At 44.4% G+C, this 16,363-nt stretch overlaps 1 protein-coding gene across 1 annotated transcript in view; it reads right to left on the reverse strand.

Annotated features, from left to right (window-relative positions):
- Nucleotides 1–681: 681 nt before the first annotated feature.
- The window catches only part of LOC120945768 (flavin-containing monooxygenase 5-like), a 39,866-nt gene continuing 24,184 nt past the window's right edge, over nucleotides 682–16,363 (reverse strand). The window contains exons 5-9 of the mRNA XM_040360149.1: nucleotides 15,444–15,586; nucleotides 7,861–8,057; nucleotides 5,652–6,007; nucleotides 3,730–3,802; nucleotides 682–1,504 (exon numbers count right to left, since the gene is read on the reverse strand). Of these exons, the coding sequence (XP_040216083.1) occupies nucleotides 1,159–1,504; nucleotides 3,730–3,802; nucleotides 5,652–6,007; nucleotides 7,861–8,057; nucleotides 15,444–15,586 (1,115 nt within the window). The 3' untranslated portion in view covers nucleotides 682–1,158. The remainder of the gene's footprint in view (nucleotides 1,505–3,729; nucleotides 3,803–5,651; nucleotides 6,008–7,860; nucleotides 8,058–15,443; nucleotides 15,587–16,363) is intronic.

Below are 16,363 nucleotides of genomic sequence, written 5' to 3' on the forward strand. Positions count from 1 at the left end.
TCTTAGCATACCGGTCCCCTTGACGGCTAGAGTCTGTCTCCTGGGATTGGTCGAGGAGGTTGCTCCCTCCTTGGCCCATCGCACCTTGATAAATATAGGGCTTTTCTATGGCAGGAAAGCTATCTTACTGAGATGGAAAAAGTCTGCTGCTCCCACGCTAGAGTACTGGAAGGGACTAGTAAACTCAGTAATTCACCTGTACAGGGCCACATACAGATCAAGAGGATGTGGGAAAAAGTTTACAAAGGTTTGGCAGGCATGGCTAGACAGTCCGGTAACGGTGGGTTAGACCTCTAAGTCAATTGACTACTGTATTTTGTGATTGCAACTATGCAAGATTTCTCATTTCAAGGTTGTTAGATCAAATATACACAAAACTCCTGTATGCAAGGGTTGTGGGGGAGGGTGTTGGTCGGGGGGGGAGGGGGGGGAGGGGGGGGGAGGGTGTGCTCAGGGAACTGTGTTTTCCCTATGTAAATGTGTTTTCGGCCCTGCGCGGCCGCTTTTGTGGTGGGTATGTTGCCCGCCTGTATGTGTTGTTTTTGTGTGCAAAAACCTAATAAAAAGAATTTTCAAAAAAAAAAAAAAGTTCATCCGGGGAATATCCAATTACCTCTCAGGGTATCCGGAAGGATTTTTTTCCTCTGCTGTAGCAAATTGGATCATGCTCTGCTGTTTTTTTTTTTTTTTTTGCCTTCCTCTGGATCAACTGTGAGTATAGAATTGGGTGTATTGGATTGTACGATATATTTTTTTTTTCTATGGTTGAACTGAATGGACTTGTGTCTTTTTTCAACCTGACTAACTATGTAAAACACTACTCTAAAACTTCATGATGATAAATACTATCATGGTGATGCTAGCAAGACAAAATAGAATTAGTACAGAATTTATTTTTTTATGTGCCCTAATATGAACCTCTAAGCCCCGGTCATAGCGGTCCAACTTGTCATGCGATTAGATAGGTCCAAATCGCATTACAAGTCACACCCTATTGTCGGCAATGGAACTGCTCAAATTGCATGAAATTACCCAGATGTCAGCCAAGTCGCTGGATTTTTCAAATGTAAAGAATAATTTATATAACAAATAGGTCCTGCTCAAGAGACTGAAGCCTGTAACAATGGACTTGTCTGAATCATAGTATTGCTGACCTAATTACAATAGGACATATCCAGCAGCAAAGATCACCAAGATGCCCAGAAGCTTAACAAGCATATTAAATGAACCGTGAGCCTTTTCAGTATGCGTAATTCGGGTCTTTGTTGGCTTTATGATACGATCCTTCTGAGTTAGAATGGCTTTCCTGGCACCGTTCCATTGCCCTGGTCCATACAGACGATACTGGTAAGGTGTACATGGACCAAAGAATATGTCCCAGGCCAGCTTGGGATCGGACAGGAAAAGGTGCTTAACATCGGGCTTGCAGCCTACTTCTACTGCAACTTCATCCATGTATGGTACATAATCCACTTGTATGGTGTGACGCTCACTTTTGACATACCTGAAACAAGAGGTTTTCGACAATATTGTGTAAAGAATATTCCAAAAAAAGACAATAGTAACCATATAGTATATACTATGTAGACGTAGTTCACTCAAAAAAGGTTAAAATGTGTATTTTATTTTGTGCAAAGCACCTAAAGAACCAGTTAAAGGGACTTGGTGTGCAGGCAGGTGGATGGGAAGGGGTTAAAAGAGAAGTTTGGGATTGAAAAAAAAAACATACATACAGTACATTCTCACCTATGTGGCTGAAGCATCAATCCAAACCCAGTTCACATGACTGTTGATTGCTCAGTTCTCAGTCTTCACTGTCTGTCATCAGCTCTCTGCTCTGCCCCTCCAGCGCTCACTGGAGCGCCGGTCTGTGAAGGGGGCAGAAGTGGCTGGCTCAGGCTCACAGCAGAGTGCTAAAAGGCTGAGCCAGCTGCCAATCAGACATCTGGGCAGATGCAGTGCAGTGAGGACGGTTTCCGTTGTGTCAGAAGGGGGCGGGTTCCCCTTAATATCCATACCAGACCTGAAGGGCCTGGTATGGAATTTGGGGGGACCCCCATGCTTTTTTTTTTTTTACATTTTGGTTTGGAGTTCCTCTTAATATTCATACCAGACCCAAAGGGCCTGGTAATGGACTGGGGGGGGGACCCATGTCGTTTTTTTTTCAATGACTTTTATCGGTATTGCCGGGACCCGACAATTCATTATATTTGTTTGCACCCCCCAAAATGTTTGAGCACCAGCCGCCAGGTAAAGAAAAAAGGGGTTCAGATTTATTTGCTCTTTGTGCCAAAATTAGGCCATACACATAGTATGATACATATTTACTCGAAGACTGGGTGTTCTGTCATCTGTCCTCACTTAACATATTTTTTTTGGGCAGATTGAACAAGCAAAATCTCAACCAATAAATATTAACTCTTTTAGATAAAGCATTCATAAGATATTGTTAATATAAACTCACTTTCATAATTATATTGTCTGTGTCTTTTGTGCTTTTTCTTTGCATGTTAGTCCCCCACTGAACAAGGCATAGAAATATTTACTGTATTTATTGGCGTATAACACTCACTTTTTTACCCTGAAAATAGAGGGTAAACTGTGCCTGCGTGTTATATGCAGGGGGCTGTGGAAAGTTTTTTCCTGAAACTTCCCTCTTAAAGTTAGGGTGCCTGTTATACGCCTGTGTGTGTTATACGCCGATAAATACGGTATATCCCAATTCTTCATGTAATCCTCAACTAGAGCTCCAAGTCAGGTCTTTGGCACAAACCTCCAGCATGCCACAATACAGTTTCGTTGCCTATTTAAGGTCACCAAACATTTTATAATCTGACTGAACAATCTACTTTAGATCTGCCAACAACTATGTAGTGTAAAGCCCTGTACACACAATCGGATATCTGATGGAATCTGATCCGATGGATTTTTTCGTCGGATATCCGATGAAGCTGACTTTCATCAGTCTTGCCTACACACCATCAGTCAAAAATCCGATTGTGCCAAAACACGGTGACGTACAACACTACGACGAGCCGAAAAAAAATTAAGTTCGATGCTTTCGAGCATGCGTCGACTTGATTCTGAGCATGTGTGAATTTTTGTCCGATGGAGTTCCACACAGACGATCAGATTTTTCTGTCGGTTTTTCATCCATAGGAAAATTTTAAAACATGTTCTGTTTTTTTTCACCGATGGAAAAAAAAACGATGGGGCCCACACACGATCGGTTTGTCCGATGAAAATTGTCTATCGATCTGTTTTCAGCAAACAAACATATTGTGTGTACAGGGCTTAAGGCCTCGCTCACATGGGGTAATTTTATCTGTGCCACTTGCAGGGTTGTGTTTTATTGGCATGGGTATGTACAAGTTATGTCCCGGCAACTCCATAGCTATATACTGGGACGCTTGGAAAGTGACATCCATACGGGTGCACAGTACCGAACACATTCATGGTGAGTTCGGGACATGCACCCACACCCACATAGATATCATATTGGGAGCAACGGGTGTGTCCATGGAGAAGCTGTATCCCAATAGACAGACATGAATGGGACTGCCAGCTTAAGGATGCATGCAATCCTTGTGCATCCCTGTGCCAGAAAAACATTGCCCTGCAAGGGGCGTGGATCAAATCGCCCTGTGTGAATCAGGCCTAAAACACATTAACAGAGATCCAGAGTCCTAGAAATTGTTGACTGGTTCTGTTTAAGAAGATTTTTCTAACCTGTTCTGCATGTCTTGCTTTCTCTTGTTGATCTCCTCCTTCATCTCACCCATGGGTGGAAGCTTAGCTAGACCTAAGACAAGTGCAGAAATAGTTAAACACAACATTTAAAGCCCAACTCTATGCACAGCTATTTTTATATATGTTTTTGTCTTTAGTCCTTTTATTTTGTTGGTCAATATTGCTCCAATGTCCACCTGGGGGAAATGAAGCTGCTCAGCTTTTGAATCTCTGGTCCAGCTGGTTGTCCTCCTCTCTAGGCAAGGCTTGAGCCCCCTTTTGAGCAATCTGGAACTCAAAACTTTAATTATGTATTATTTTGCTATTTGTATTGTATATTGTATTGTATATTATTATTATGTGTTTTTGTTTAATTGTAGATATTTCATACTCCCTAACCTCCTGAAGAAGTAGTTTTCACCATGAAACGCGTTGAGATATATATCGGCTGTACTTATGTTCCTTTTTATTGCTAACTCCAAATCATTGAGATACATTCACGGACATATGTTTATCTTTCACGATAGGAACTGTATCTCAGACCAGGAGTAATGCTTTTATATTTATGTTCAGTGTTGTAATGTCCATCTAATGGATTTGTCTTAATCAATATCTGTATTAAAATATGGAAAGCCTCTTTTCTTTTGTATACTCTGGTATGATGTTTGTACACTGATCATGACCACTCTTGTGAGAGTGAGACACTGAAGACAGTGCTATATGTGCCTGTTAGCTTGGATGAAGGCGGTGTGATATACCTGGCAGGATTGCATTAGGCAATCTTTGGCCACTCTACAATGGGGGTCATTCCACTCTGGTAAGCCTCTGCCTACCTCACATTGGCGTGTGCTCAGAGGCGTATCTAGTGAAAATGGCGCCTATGGCAAGCACTGAAAATGTGCCCCTGTCGAAACATTTGAAACCCATCCTTCAGATAACCTTAACAAAACAAAACTGATATTTATCAACCCTTTTGATACCTTAGGTAGTGTCATATCCTCTTTTTGGAGAAATCTGGGGTTTATTAGACCACTGATCCCTCCTCTGCCCTCCAAGGCATATTGGCTGCTTTTTCAGCTGATACCAGCCAGGTAAATGCAGAACTGATACTGGAAGTGATGAACTCTTCATCACTTAAGGCCTCAGTTGTCACAGAGGAGAGGGAGAAACTGATGTTCCTTCTTCTTTGTGCGCTGCCAATCCGACCAGATGGAATGGGATAGCCTGAGAGAACAGGGGAGGGCTGTGGCTGAACGCAGCAGGGATAGCGCTGCCATTGTCCATTAGCAAAGGTGCTGAAAAGGAGATTCTGCCTATGCTCAGGAGGAGGGAAGAAGAGACCCCGAGACCCTGGGAAGTGCCTTGTTGCCAAGCCACTCAACAGCACCCACCTTCATATGCCTTAGATACGCCACTGCGTGTGCTGTGCTCACCATATTAGAGCCAAAGGCTTTCTGTGATCTACTGTACGTCTGCTACTCTTTTGGAGGATCACTCATCTTTACATTTGGCTTCATTGGGATATTTCTGTGTTTCTACTGATGTGATTGTCATAAAACTTACAGTATATGAATACTTTTATTTGGGTGGACTGTGCTTATAATTGTTTTATTTATGTACTGTATAGAACTTTTTGCTGCATTTTTTGTTATTTATTTACACTATTTTATATTGCCATTTAGTTTTGTCATAGTTACACTTAGTGGCTAATATCATCTTACTGCATGTTTGCATGGGTTTATTTTGTTGTTTTAACGCTGCACTTTTTTTGTTCTTATTTACACAGCTTGTATTTTTCAAAATACATATTAATAGATATGGAGCCGTGTTCCTATCATTTTATTATCTGCTTGGAGTTCAGCTTAATGATATCAGAATAATTCAAAAGTATTGAGTAGATGAATATATACATTACTATTTACCTTGGAAAACTCTTGTTGCCCAGCGAGCCTGAATCTCAGAGATCGGCATTATAGCACCAATTGGTTGGATGTAACCAATGAAAGCCATTGTTGGCTTTTCCAGATGTGCAGGAAAAATCATTTTATACAGAGGCACTTCGTTATGTTCAACCTTTATAACAGATTCATCGATGAAAGGGAATGAAAAATTATATCCTGTGGCAAAAATGACCACATCAATGTCTTTTTCTATTGTTCCATCTTCAAAAAAGGCATCTGTCTCGGTGAAGCGTGTCACATTCGTTTTCATCAGCACTTTGCCAGAGATAATGCGATTAGGTAAATCATCACTAATTGTTGGGTGCTGACCAAAAATTCTGTATATCCAAACAGATACAAATTAGATTAAATTTTTTAGCTTTTGCATGAAACATTTTCTGATACTATTTAACCCCTTCCTTACCGGGCCATAATAATATGACGCCGACAGGAACCCTCCCTCCGGGTGGACGTCATAAGACGTCCTTTCTTCCTGGCCATCTAGGGGGCACGTGCGCACCACCGCTTGTGACCCGGTGTGCGTGTCCGGCAGCACGGTGTCCGCCGGGCACCCCCAATTGCCAGTGATCACGGCAGGAGTGTGGATCTGTGTGTATACACACACAGATCCACCTCCTGTCAAAGGTGAGGAGACCGATGTGTGTTCCCAGTACAGAGGAACACAGATTGGTCTCCTCCTCTTGTGCGTCCCTTCCCCCTACAGTAAGGCCCCATACAAACGATAGAATTTATCCGCGAATACGGTCCAGCGGACCGTTTCCGCGGATAAATCCTCTCGAGGATTTCTGCAGATTTTAATGCGATGGAGTGTACTCACCATCGCATTGAAATCCGCGCCGAAATCCTCTGGCGATGACGTGTCGCGCCGTCGCCGCGATTATGACGCGGCGACGTGCGCGATGCTGTCATATAAGGAATTCCACGCATGCGTCGAATCATTACGACGCATGCGGGGGATCCCTTCGGACGGATGGATCCGGTGAGTCTGTACAGACCAGCGGATCCATCCGTTGGGATGGACTCCAGCAGATGGATATGTTCTGCATGTCAGCAAATATTCGATCTGCTGGAATCCATCCCAGGGGAGATATATCCGCGGAAACAGATCCGCTGGCGTGTACACACCATAGGATCTATCCGCTGAAACCCATTTGCTGGGATTTATCTGCGGATGGATTCTATGGTGTGTACGGGGCCTTAGAATCACTCAATAGGAAACATATTAACCCCTTGATCACCCCCTAGTGTTAACCCCTTCCCTGCCAGTCACATTTACACAGTAATCAGTGCAGTTTTATAGCACTAATCACTGTATAAATGTGAATGGTCCCAAAAACGTGTCAAACGTGTCCGATATGTCCGCTGCAAAGTCATGGTCACAATAAAAATCGCCGCTATTACTAGTAAAAAAATTAATAAATAAAGAAAGATGCCATAAATCTATCCCCCATTTTGTAGACGCTATAACTTTTGCACAAACCAATCAATATACGCTTTTTGCATTTTTTTTACCAAAATATGTAGAAGAATACGTATCGGTCTAAACTGAAGAAATTTTTTTTAAATTGTGATATTTATAAGTAAAAAATATTGTGTTTTTTTCAAAATTGGCGCTCTTCTTTTGTTTATAGCGCAAAAAATTAAAACCGCAGAGATGATGGAATACCACCAAACGAAAGCTCTATTTGTGTGGGGAAAAAAAACAAAGATTTCATTTGGGTACAGTGTTGCATGACCGCGCAATTGTCATTCAAAGTGCAACAGCGCTAAAAACTAAAAATTGGTCTGGGCAGGAAGAGGGTGAAAATGCCCAGTATGGAGGTGGTTAAGGAGAACACCTATGTGTGATTTTCATCCAGTTCCTGAAAAACCCACCTAAATTCACTTGGGTGGCCCCATCAGCCTCTTCTATCAAACAGCCTTCGAATTCCAGCCAAACAAGAGGTTGCAACCCCTGTTTGGGTATTCTGACACATGCTGGCATTGACTGTCAGAATGCAATAGCCCAGCAGGAGAATTTGTCCTTCTGTGCTATATAGCGTAACTGGAGGAGTCTGTTAAATCTTTTTTTATTTAGCCTGCAGGCTGAATTAAAAATATTTCTGAGATCTTATTATGTGTTATTATATTATACAGTATGCTCTAAAGAATGAAACAAAGACCTCATTACCTGTGTTTAGGTTTTAGGCCAAAGTTGTCATGGTCAACTCTGGAATTGACTTTGTTCTCCAGGTATTTATTGATCAGGTTTGGAAAAGCATTTTGCAAAATGGCGAAGAAGCGACTGAACAGAACGATGTCCACTGGAAAGCCATTGTCACAAACACGATTCAACAACCACGCCCCTCTCCTGGTGCTGAGGAATACCTAAAAACAGTGGGGGTCTTGCTCAAATCTTAATAAAATTTGATTTAACTTTTAAAACAAGGATTTTTAAAAGGAATAAGGGAAGGAATTTCTGACACATGTATCAGAAAATATCATCTTAAGTCATCTTAAGTCAACTGTGGGTCAAGAGCAGCGAAAAGGGACCTGAGAAGAATTTTTGTCCCAGTCCAGCCCTGGCCCAAAGTGTTAATATTTTGTGTGGCCACCATTATTTTCCCGCACTGCCTTAACCCTCTTGGGGCATCCTCAAACGGAAAGTGGAGGAGCACACATACTGTATACAGCATAGCAGTAACAACTGTAATACAACCGCAGAAATGCATTCAATTGTACCCCGCAAGCACCTGCTTACAAACAGGTACCTAGTTTTGGCAGGAACCAGCTCTCCACTTCCGGTGGGATTGCCTGAGTGAAGTTCACCCGTCTCCCTCCCCCCAACATCTTGGGACACGTCACAGGTCCCAAGAGGCTTGTGGGACCGTTCACACGGGGCAGAGTGGATTGCACAGATGCTCTGGGGAGCTGGTTGTGAAGCTGCAAGGAGTCACAGCTGGCTTCCCACACTTAACATGGAAGCGCTGGGGACCTAAAGACTGGCAATGAACACGCCCAGGTGAGGACAGCGTCGGATCCCTAAACAGGATTGTCTTATTATTAAAAGTAAGCAGCTACAGTATTTGTAGCTGCTGACTTTTAATTTTCTTAAACCTGACTAAAGAACCTCTTTAAGCAGTACACTGAAACATTTACTATTTGTCAGGAATTCCTCCTAAAAAATAGTAATGCGCTTCCTGTGAGAGTGCCTAAGGGCCCTTTCACACGGGGCGGATCAGTAATGATCCGCCTCCGTGTGTCCGTACAGCTCAGTGGGGATCCCCTGTAAAATCCCTGCTGAGCCGTCGGCTGACAGGGCGGTCCCCGTACACTGTGCAGGGACCGCCCTGTCTTTCCTCCGCTCTCCCCTATGGGGGATCGGATGAACACGGACCGTATGTCCGTGTTCACCCGATCCGACCTGCCAGAAAAATCTGAGCTTTGCAGAGGCGGGTGATTACGGGTGACAGCAGATGGTCATCCGCTGACACCCGCAATCACATAGGGACCAATGTATGTCCAGTTTTCATCCGCAACGGATGGATAAAAATGCGGACATACGGTCCGCACATGTGAAAGGGGCCTTAGTGCTTTTCTACCTACAGCCTCATAACTGAATATCTGCTGTGTGAAATCTTAGTCTCAGCTACATCCAAATTCTAGTCTCATGAATTTTTTTGTGAGATTTTGTGCAGATCTCTGTTTTCCTTGCTGGAGGCTCTGACAAGAGGACGCAAAGATATACGTAGGCAGAATGGCACGGCTGGGCACATCCACGTACATGTACGTAGCTCTTTAAGCCCAGCCGCGGGGTCGCGCGCGCTTGCACGCGACCCGATCCGAAGCTCCGTGACCGTGGCCGCAGGACTCGCGGACCCGATCGCCGCTGGAGTCCCGCGATAGGTCCCCAGAGCTGAAGAACAGGGAGAGAGCTGTGTGTAAACACAACTTCCCCGTTCTTCACTGTGGCCCTGTCATCGATCGTGTGTTCCCTTTTATAGGGAACCACAATTGATGACGTCACACCTACAGCCACACCCCCCTACAGTTAGAAACACAAATGAGGTCACACAGAACCCCTTCAGCGCCCCCTTGTGATTAACTCCCAAACTGCAATTGTCATTTTCACAGTAAACAATGCATTTTTAATGCATTTTTTGCTGTAAAAATGATAATGGTCCCAAAAATGTGTCAAAATTGTCCGACGTGTACGCCATAATGTCGCAGTCATGAAAAAAAACGCTGATCGCCGCCATTAGTAGTAAAAAAAAGAAAATTAATAAAAATGCAATAAAACTATCCCCTTTTTTTGTAAACGCTATATATTTTGCGCAAACCAATCGATAAACGCTCATTGCGATTTTTTTTACCAAAAATAGGTAGAAGAATACGTATCGGCCTAAACTGAGGAAAAAAAAATAATGTTTTATATATTTTTGGGGGATATTTATTATAGAAAAAAGTAAAAAATATAGATTTTTTTTCAAAATTGTTGCTCTATTTTTGTTTATAGCGCAAAAAATAAAAACCGCAGAGGTGATCAAATACCACCAAAAGAAAGCTCTATTTGTGGGAAAAAAAGGAGCCACATCGCACGACCGCGCAATTGTCAGTTAAAGCGACGCAGTGCCGAATCGCAAAAACTGGCCGGGTCCTTTAGCTGCCTAAAGGTCCGTGTCTTGTGGTTAAGACCCGAACCTTTAGGCAGGTAAAGGACCTGGCCAGTTTTTGCGATTCGGCACTGCATCGCTTTAACTGACAATTGCGCGGTCATGCAACGTAGCTCCCAAACAAAATTGGCGTCCTTTTTTTCCCACAAATAGAGCTTTCTTTTGGTGGTATTTGATCACCTATCCCCCAAAAATACATACATTTTTTTCCTCAGTTTAGGCCGATACATTTGCGCAAAATTTATAGCGTTTACAAAAAAGGGGATAGTTTTATTGCATTTTTATTCATTATTTTTTTTTTTACTACTAATGGTGGCGATCAGCGATTTTTTTCATGACTGCGACATTATGGCGGACACTTCAGACAATTTTGAAAATTTTTTGGGACCATTGTAATTTTCACAGCAAAAAATGCATTAAAAATGCATTGTTTACTGTGAAAATGCCAATTGCAGTTTGGGAGTTAACCACAAGGGGGCGCTGAAGGGGTTAAGTGTGACCTCATCTGTGTTTCTAACTGTAGGGGGGCGGGGCTGGACGTGTGATATCATTGATTGTGTTTCCCTATATCAGGGAACACACGATCAATGACAGCACCACAGTGAAGAACGGGGAAGCTTCGGGGAGCTTCGGACCGGGTCACGGGCGCGCGCCCACGACCCACGGCTGGGCACTTAAAGAGGACGTACAGGTACGTGCTTGTGCCCAGCCGTGCCATTCTGCCGACGTATATCTGCAGGAGGCAGTCCTTAAGTGGTTAATGTCATGGAAAAAACTAGGGTTGTCCCGATACCACTTTTTTGAGACCGAGTACAAGTACCGATACTTTTTTTCAAGTACTCGCCGCTACCGAATACCGATACTTGTTTTTAATGTCATGTGACAGTGGCAGTATTTTTAAAAAAAATGTTTTACTTTTTGGGGGGGGGGGGGTGGATTATCAGGTTTTTTTTAAATTATTATTTACATTTTATTTTTAATTATTAATTGCAATTTTTTTTTTTAAATCAGCCCTGTTGGGGGTCTTTGGTGAGATGTCAGGGGTCTTAACAGACCTCTGACATCTCCTCTTTGAGACAGAGAAAGGGACTAAGGACACAGATTCCCCAGTCCCTTTCTCTGCAGCCTCCGCTGAAATGAATAGAGAGAAGCTTCTCTCCATTCATAAACTAAGCATCGTAAACACAGGTTACGATGCTCAGTTATGTGAATGGACAGAGTCAGTGATCATTCGGAAAAGGTAGGAGCCGGATTTAGTGGCTCCTACCTCCGGCACGGAGGGGGGAGAAGATGGCACGAAGGGGGCAGCACATGGAGCATGGGGGGAGAAGGCAGCACACGGAGCACGGGGGGGGGAGGCAGCACACGGAGCACGGGGGGGGGGAGGCAGCACACGGAGCACAGGGGGGAGAAGGCAGCACACGGAGCACTGGGGGAAGGAGAAGGAAGCACATGGAGCACGGGGGGGGGGAAGGAAAAGGCAGAACACAGAGCACGGGGGGGGAGAAGGAGAAGGCAGCACACTGACCACGGGGGGGGGGAGAAGGCAGCACACGGAGCACGGGGGGGGGGAGAAGGCAGCACACGGAGCACGGGGGGGAGAAGGAGAAGGCAGCACACGGAGCACGGGGGGGGGGGGGAGAAGGCAGCACACGGAGCACGGGGGGGAGAAGGAGAAGGCAGCACATGGAGCACGGGGGGGAGAAGGAGAAGGCAACACATGGAGCACGGGGGGGAGAAGGAGAAGGCAGCACACTGACCACGGGGGGGGGGAGAAGGCAGCACACGGAGCACAGGGGGGGGGAGAAGGCAGCACACGGAGCACGGGGGGGAGAAGGAGAAGGCAGCACACGGAGCACGGGGGGGGGGGGGAGAAGGCAGCACACGGAGCACGGGGCGGAGAAGGAGAAGGCAGCACATGGAGCACGGGGGGGAGAAGGAGAAGGCAGCACATGGACCACTGGGGGGGATGAGAAGGAGAAGGCAGAACACGCAGCACGGGGGGGGAGAAGGCAGCACACGGAGCACGGGGGGAGAAGGAGAAGGCAGCACACAGAACACGGGGGGGATGAGAAGGAGAAGGCAGAACACGCAGCACGGGGGGGGAGAAGGCAGCACACGGAGCACGGGGGGGGGGAGACAGCACGGAGAAGACTTGCAACTCCCCTGCCGCACTGATCACACTGACTGCCTAGGTATCGGGTGAGGCATCGTAGCATTTCCCCCGAGTACAAGTACTCAGGGAAATGCTTGGTATCGGTATCGGTACATGCCTAGAAAAAACAACTTTTTTTCTAGACGTGTCAAGCCTGCCTTGTATACACACGATCGTGAAAAATAAAAATGCTCGAGCAAAGCGCGTGACATACAACACATACAACGGCACTATAAAGGGGAAGTTTCATTCGATTGGCGACACACTTTGGGCTGATTATGCAAATTTCCCTTCTCATAACCTGCTTCTGAGCATGCACGTTTTTTTTCCCGTCGATGAAGCCTTCACACGACCGTTTTTCATGACGTGAAAAGCAACGACGTGAAAAACGACGAGAAAAAATAGAGCAAGTTCTAAATTTTTATTGCCCATTTTTCACGTCGAGAAAAATGCTCTGGAGCCTACACACGACCGTTTTTAATGACCAATTAAAGAAATTGCATTTTTCTCGTCATGAAAAACGGTTGTGTGTACGCGGCATAAGATGCGTCTACACTACAGTTTCACATTATTTTTAGAGAGATGAAAAGAACAGGAGGAGCCAGAAGTCACAGTCATGGATCAGGGTGCAGATAGTACAAGGGAGGCTGGAAGATGCACAAGATGTCACCATCATTTACGCATCTTCATGCCATTTTTGCTGGCAAATTATAGGGAGAACCCAAAGATTCCCATTCAGAATACAGGAAACCACAGAAAACTATACATACACACACAAGGTACATACACACACAATATTACCCAGGTGCCCCACCAGCTCTGGAGTCTCTGTTACGTGGGACACCTGTGTTATCAGTAAGGAGTTGAGCTGGACCTAACCCTTCATGGGCAAAAACTTGCTGTACAATGAATGTAAGGTATAACTAAAGACCCAGAGGATGGGTGGCTGCACTTGGTCTAGTCTTTTTGCCGAGTTCTAGTCAGGCCTTCTGGCTGGCTGGTGTAAGTGCTGTCCCTGTCAGAGATCTGGTAGGAGGAGCTGGTACTGCCCTGGTGGAAAGACGGGGTAAGACCATGCAAATCCACCGGGTTGACGGGGGGTCTGGAATGGCTAGTATTGGAGGAGGCTGCTAACTGGAGCGGCAGTTCTCCCTAAGAAAACCTTAAAGGGCTCTCTATCTGGCAGGGGTGGAGGGCTGCACTGGCCGGTCGGGGGGTTGGATTTGGAGCGGAAAGCCTATGGTGCATGTGCCCCTGGAGTGGCAGTCCAGGGGTATCTGAGAATCACTGTGAGTGAGGGTCACTTTGATTTAAAGATATCATGGTCACTGCACCAGCAACACACTTTTTTTTAGCACCTGCCTCCTGGGCCAGGCCTTTTGGCTAGGACCGGAGGAATTTTTTATTCCTGGCTGGAGGGCCTGGTCATTGTACACCACAATGACCACTTCGTTCACTCTCCTCTCCACTATCCCTTTCCCCCACTTTATTTAATATATTGCCTATGTTTGGTCACGTTTTTGTCTTTTTTTGTTTGTGCACGTTATTTGTTCACTGTGTGACTATTAGGGTGCCGGTCCTAGGGCCAGCCCTGAACGTCTTGGGAGTGAGTGGACATGGCCTTCTGGCTTAGTTCACCTGCTCTCATGGGGTCTCCCTTCGGGGGAGCCCCACCTAGTACTGGGAGGGTTCTGTTTCGGCAGTCCCTCCAAGGAAGTTGGGTCCGTGTCGGCTTCGGTTGCTCGGACCACAGTACCTCAGTCCCCGTCTGGAGCCTAATGCCCCAGGGGATCAGGGTTTGGGTCCTTTTTCACAGGAGGATTACTTGACGTTGCACCCGTCTGCACGTTTTTGTGAACACGCTTTATGTGTATGCACATTTTTTCTGCACCGGGTGGAGTTTATTGGGTGTGTTCACACGCCATAGGCTTTTCAAAAAAATAATAACTGAAGACCCAGAACTGAAGTTTGAATTTCCCTCTCCCTGTTCTCCTGATGAAGCTGGATATATAAAATATGCTGAAAAAGGAGACATCTGTGGAAATGTATTGAATGGAACCCCTGGACTAATTGACACATGTTGTATACAAACCTTTGGTTCCTGTGTGGAGGGAATAAGAGGATTAATAGAGACACCCCACTCTCCGGCTGCTCCTGCACCCTAGCTAATTGAAAAAAGTGCATATTGACTTTCTTTAACTGTGAAGTGGTTGGTGAGTTATTTAGCATTTGCTCTCTCACTGGGTGACATATACTTTACCGATGGTGGAGGAATATTGAGGGTGGAGGAATATTGAAGCACTAGGAAGTATTTTGGAAAAACTGACACATCAGCGTCACTATATGGACTTTTCATATATTTTTTATTTGATTGGATATATGCATGGATTTATATTTCTTTTTGATGGTTATGTGAATTTATGACATTATATATTGAATTTATATTGTATTGTATTATACACACATAACACCCCCTATTGAGGTTTATGATATGGTAGTGATTGTATATCACATTGGGTTAACAGCGTTATAACATATATCGTGGTGCAGGGTTTATCACAGCTTTTTTTTTTTTACTGAGCTAAAATACAGCCCATTAATTATAATGAGCCTATGCACACAAGCGCCGTGCATTCTTCAGTAAAAAAAAAAAAAATAGAAAAATCTGCATCTTTTGTTAGTAATTTACACCGTGAGTGTGTGCAAATAGTCATTTGTATATTGTGCAGAATGAGAATGCGAGAATACATTTGCGCAAAAATGCGCGAGTGTGCCCAAAAATTTGCAAATGCATATGCATGATCATACGTGTAAATACGCACAGCTACATACAAAAAATGTAATGCCTGAAATTATGTTTGAAAAAGTAGACGCTCAAACAGGAGTATCTTGTGCAAGAGGCCTTAAAAAGATTCACCCCATCCTAAGAAGAATCAGAATACATACCTGCTTAGCTACAGCGCTGAGTTCCACCGCCAGATCGACTGCAGTGTTTCCAATACCAATCACTATTACCCTTTTGTTTTTGAAAGATTCTGCGGTTTTGTAGTCACGGCTATGAAAGTACTGACCTTTGAAGTTTTCAATGCCTTTAAGGAACAGCATAGCTGTATTATTTTATTGTTTCACCAAAACTCATTCTATACATCCTTGTTTTATCAAGGTAATGCTGATCATTAGAACATTAGGTACTTTTGATTTATAACAAATGTAAAATACAGAGTTAAACATTTCGAGTTCTGATTTGTGAAAGTAAAACTTAAATGTAAATATTTTATCACAATATTGAAATTTCAAGCTGAATATAAAGTAGATATATGCAAAACAGAAGCCATGCAAGCTGGAGGTCGGAAGGAGGATGTGCCTGGAGCTGGGAGCACCTGGGAGCACCGTACATATTAAAGAGGAGACCAATGATGTTCTAATACGTGCATTAAGCCCATTTTGACCACCTTAACCAGAGTCAGAATTATCTGGTAAGCCCCCAACCTTACAGCGTGTGGTGGAGTATTCTTTCTTAGAGGGAATTTCAAACTGTTTTCACATCCTACCCCCCGGGTGATGTTCCCAGCACTTTTATGCTCCCACAGTTTAATGACAAGGCCAAAGAATATTGTTGCTTTTCTCCACCTAAAGCCTTTCAGTAAAAAGGCCTTACATATTTCAAAGCTGATCTTCACCCCCCCTCCCCCACCCCCACCTGCTTATACTGGGTTGCAGCTTCTTCATAGTTCAGACTCAGCAAAATCAGCATTGTCCTGCTTAGATCCTCTAATTTGGCCATCCTGTGTTGTCATGTTCTTTGTGACTTCATCAGGAGAATGCTGACTCTTTCAGGTTCAGCTGGTTGGCCACCAGATGACACG

The sequence above is a fragment of the Rana temporaria genome, chromosome 7 (genome assembly GCF_905171775.1).
Source record: "Rana temporaria chromosome 7, aRanTem1.1, whole genome shotgun sequence".
Lineage (NCBI taxonomy): Eukaryota > Metazoa > Chordata > Amphibia > Anura > Ranidae > Rana > Rana temporaria.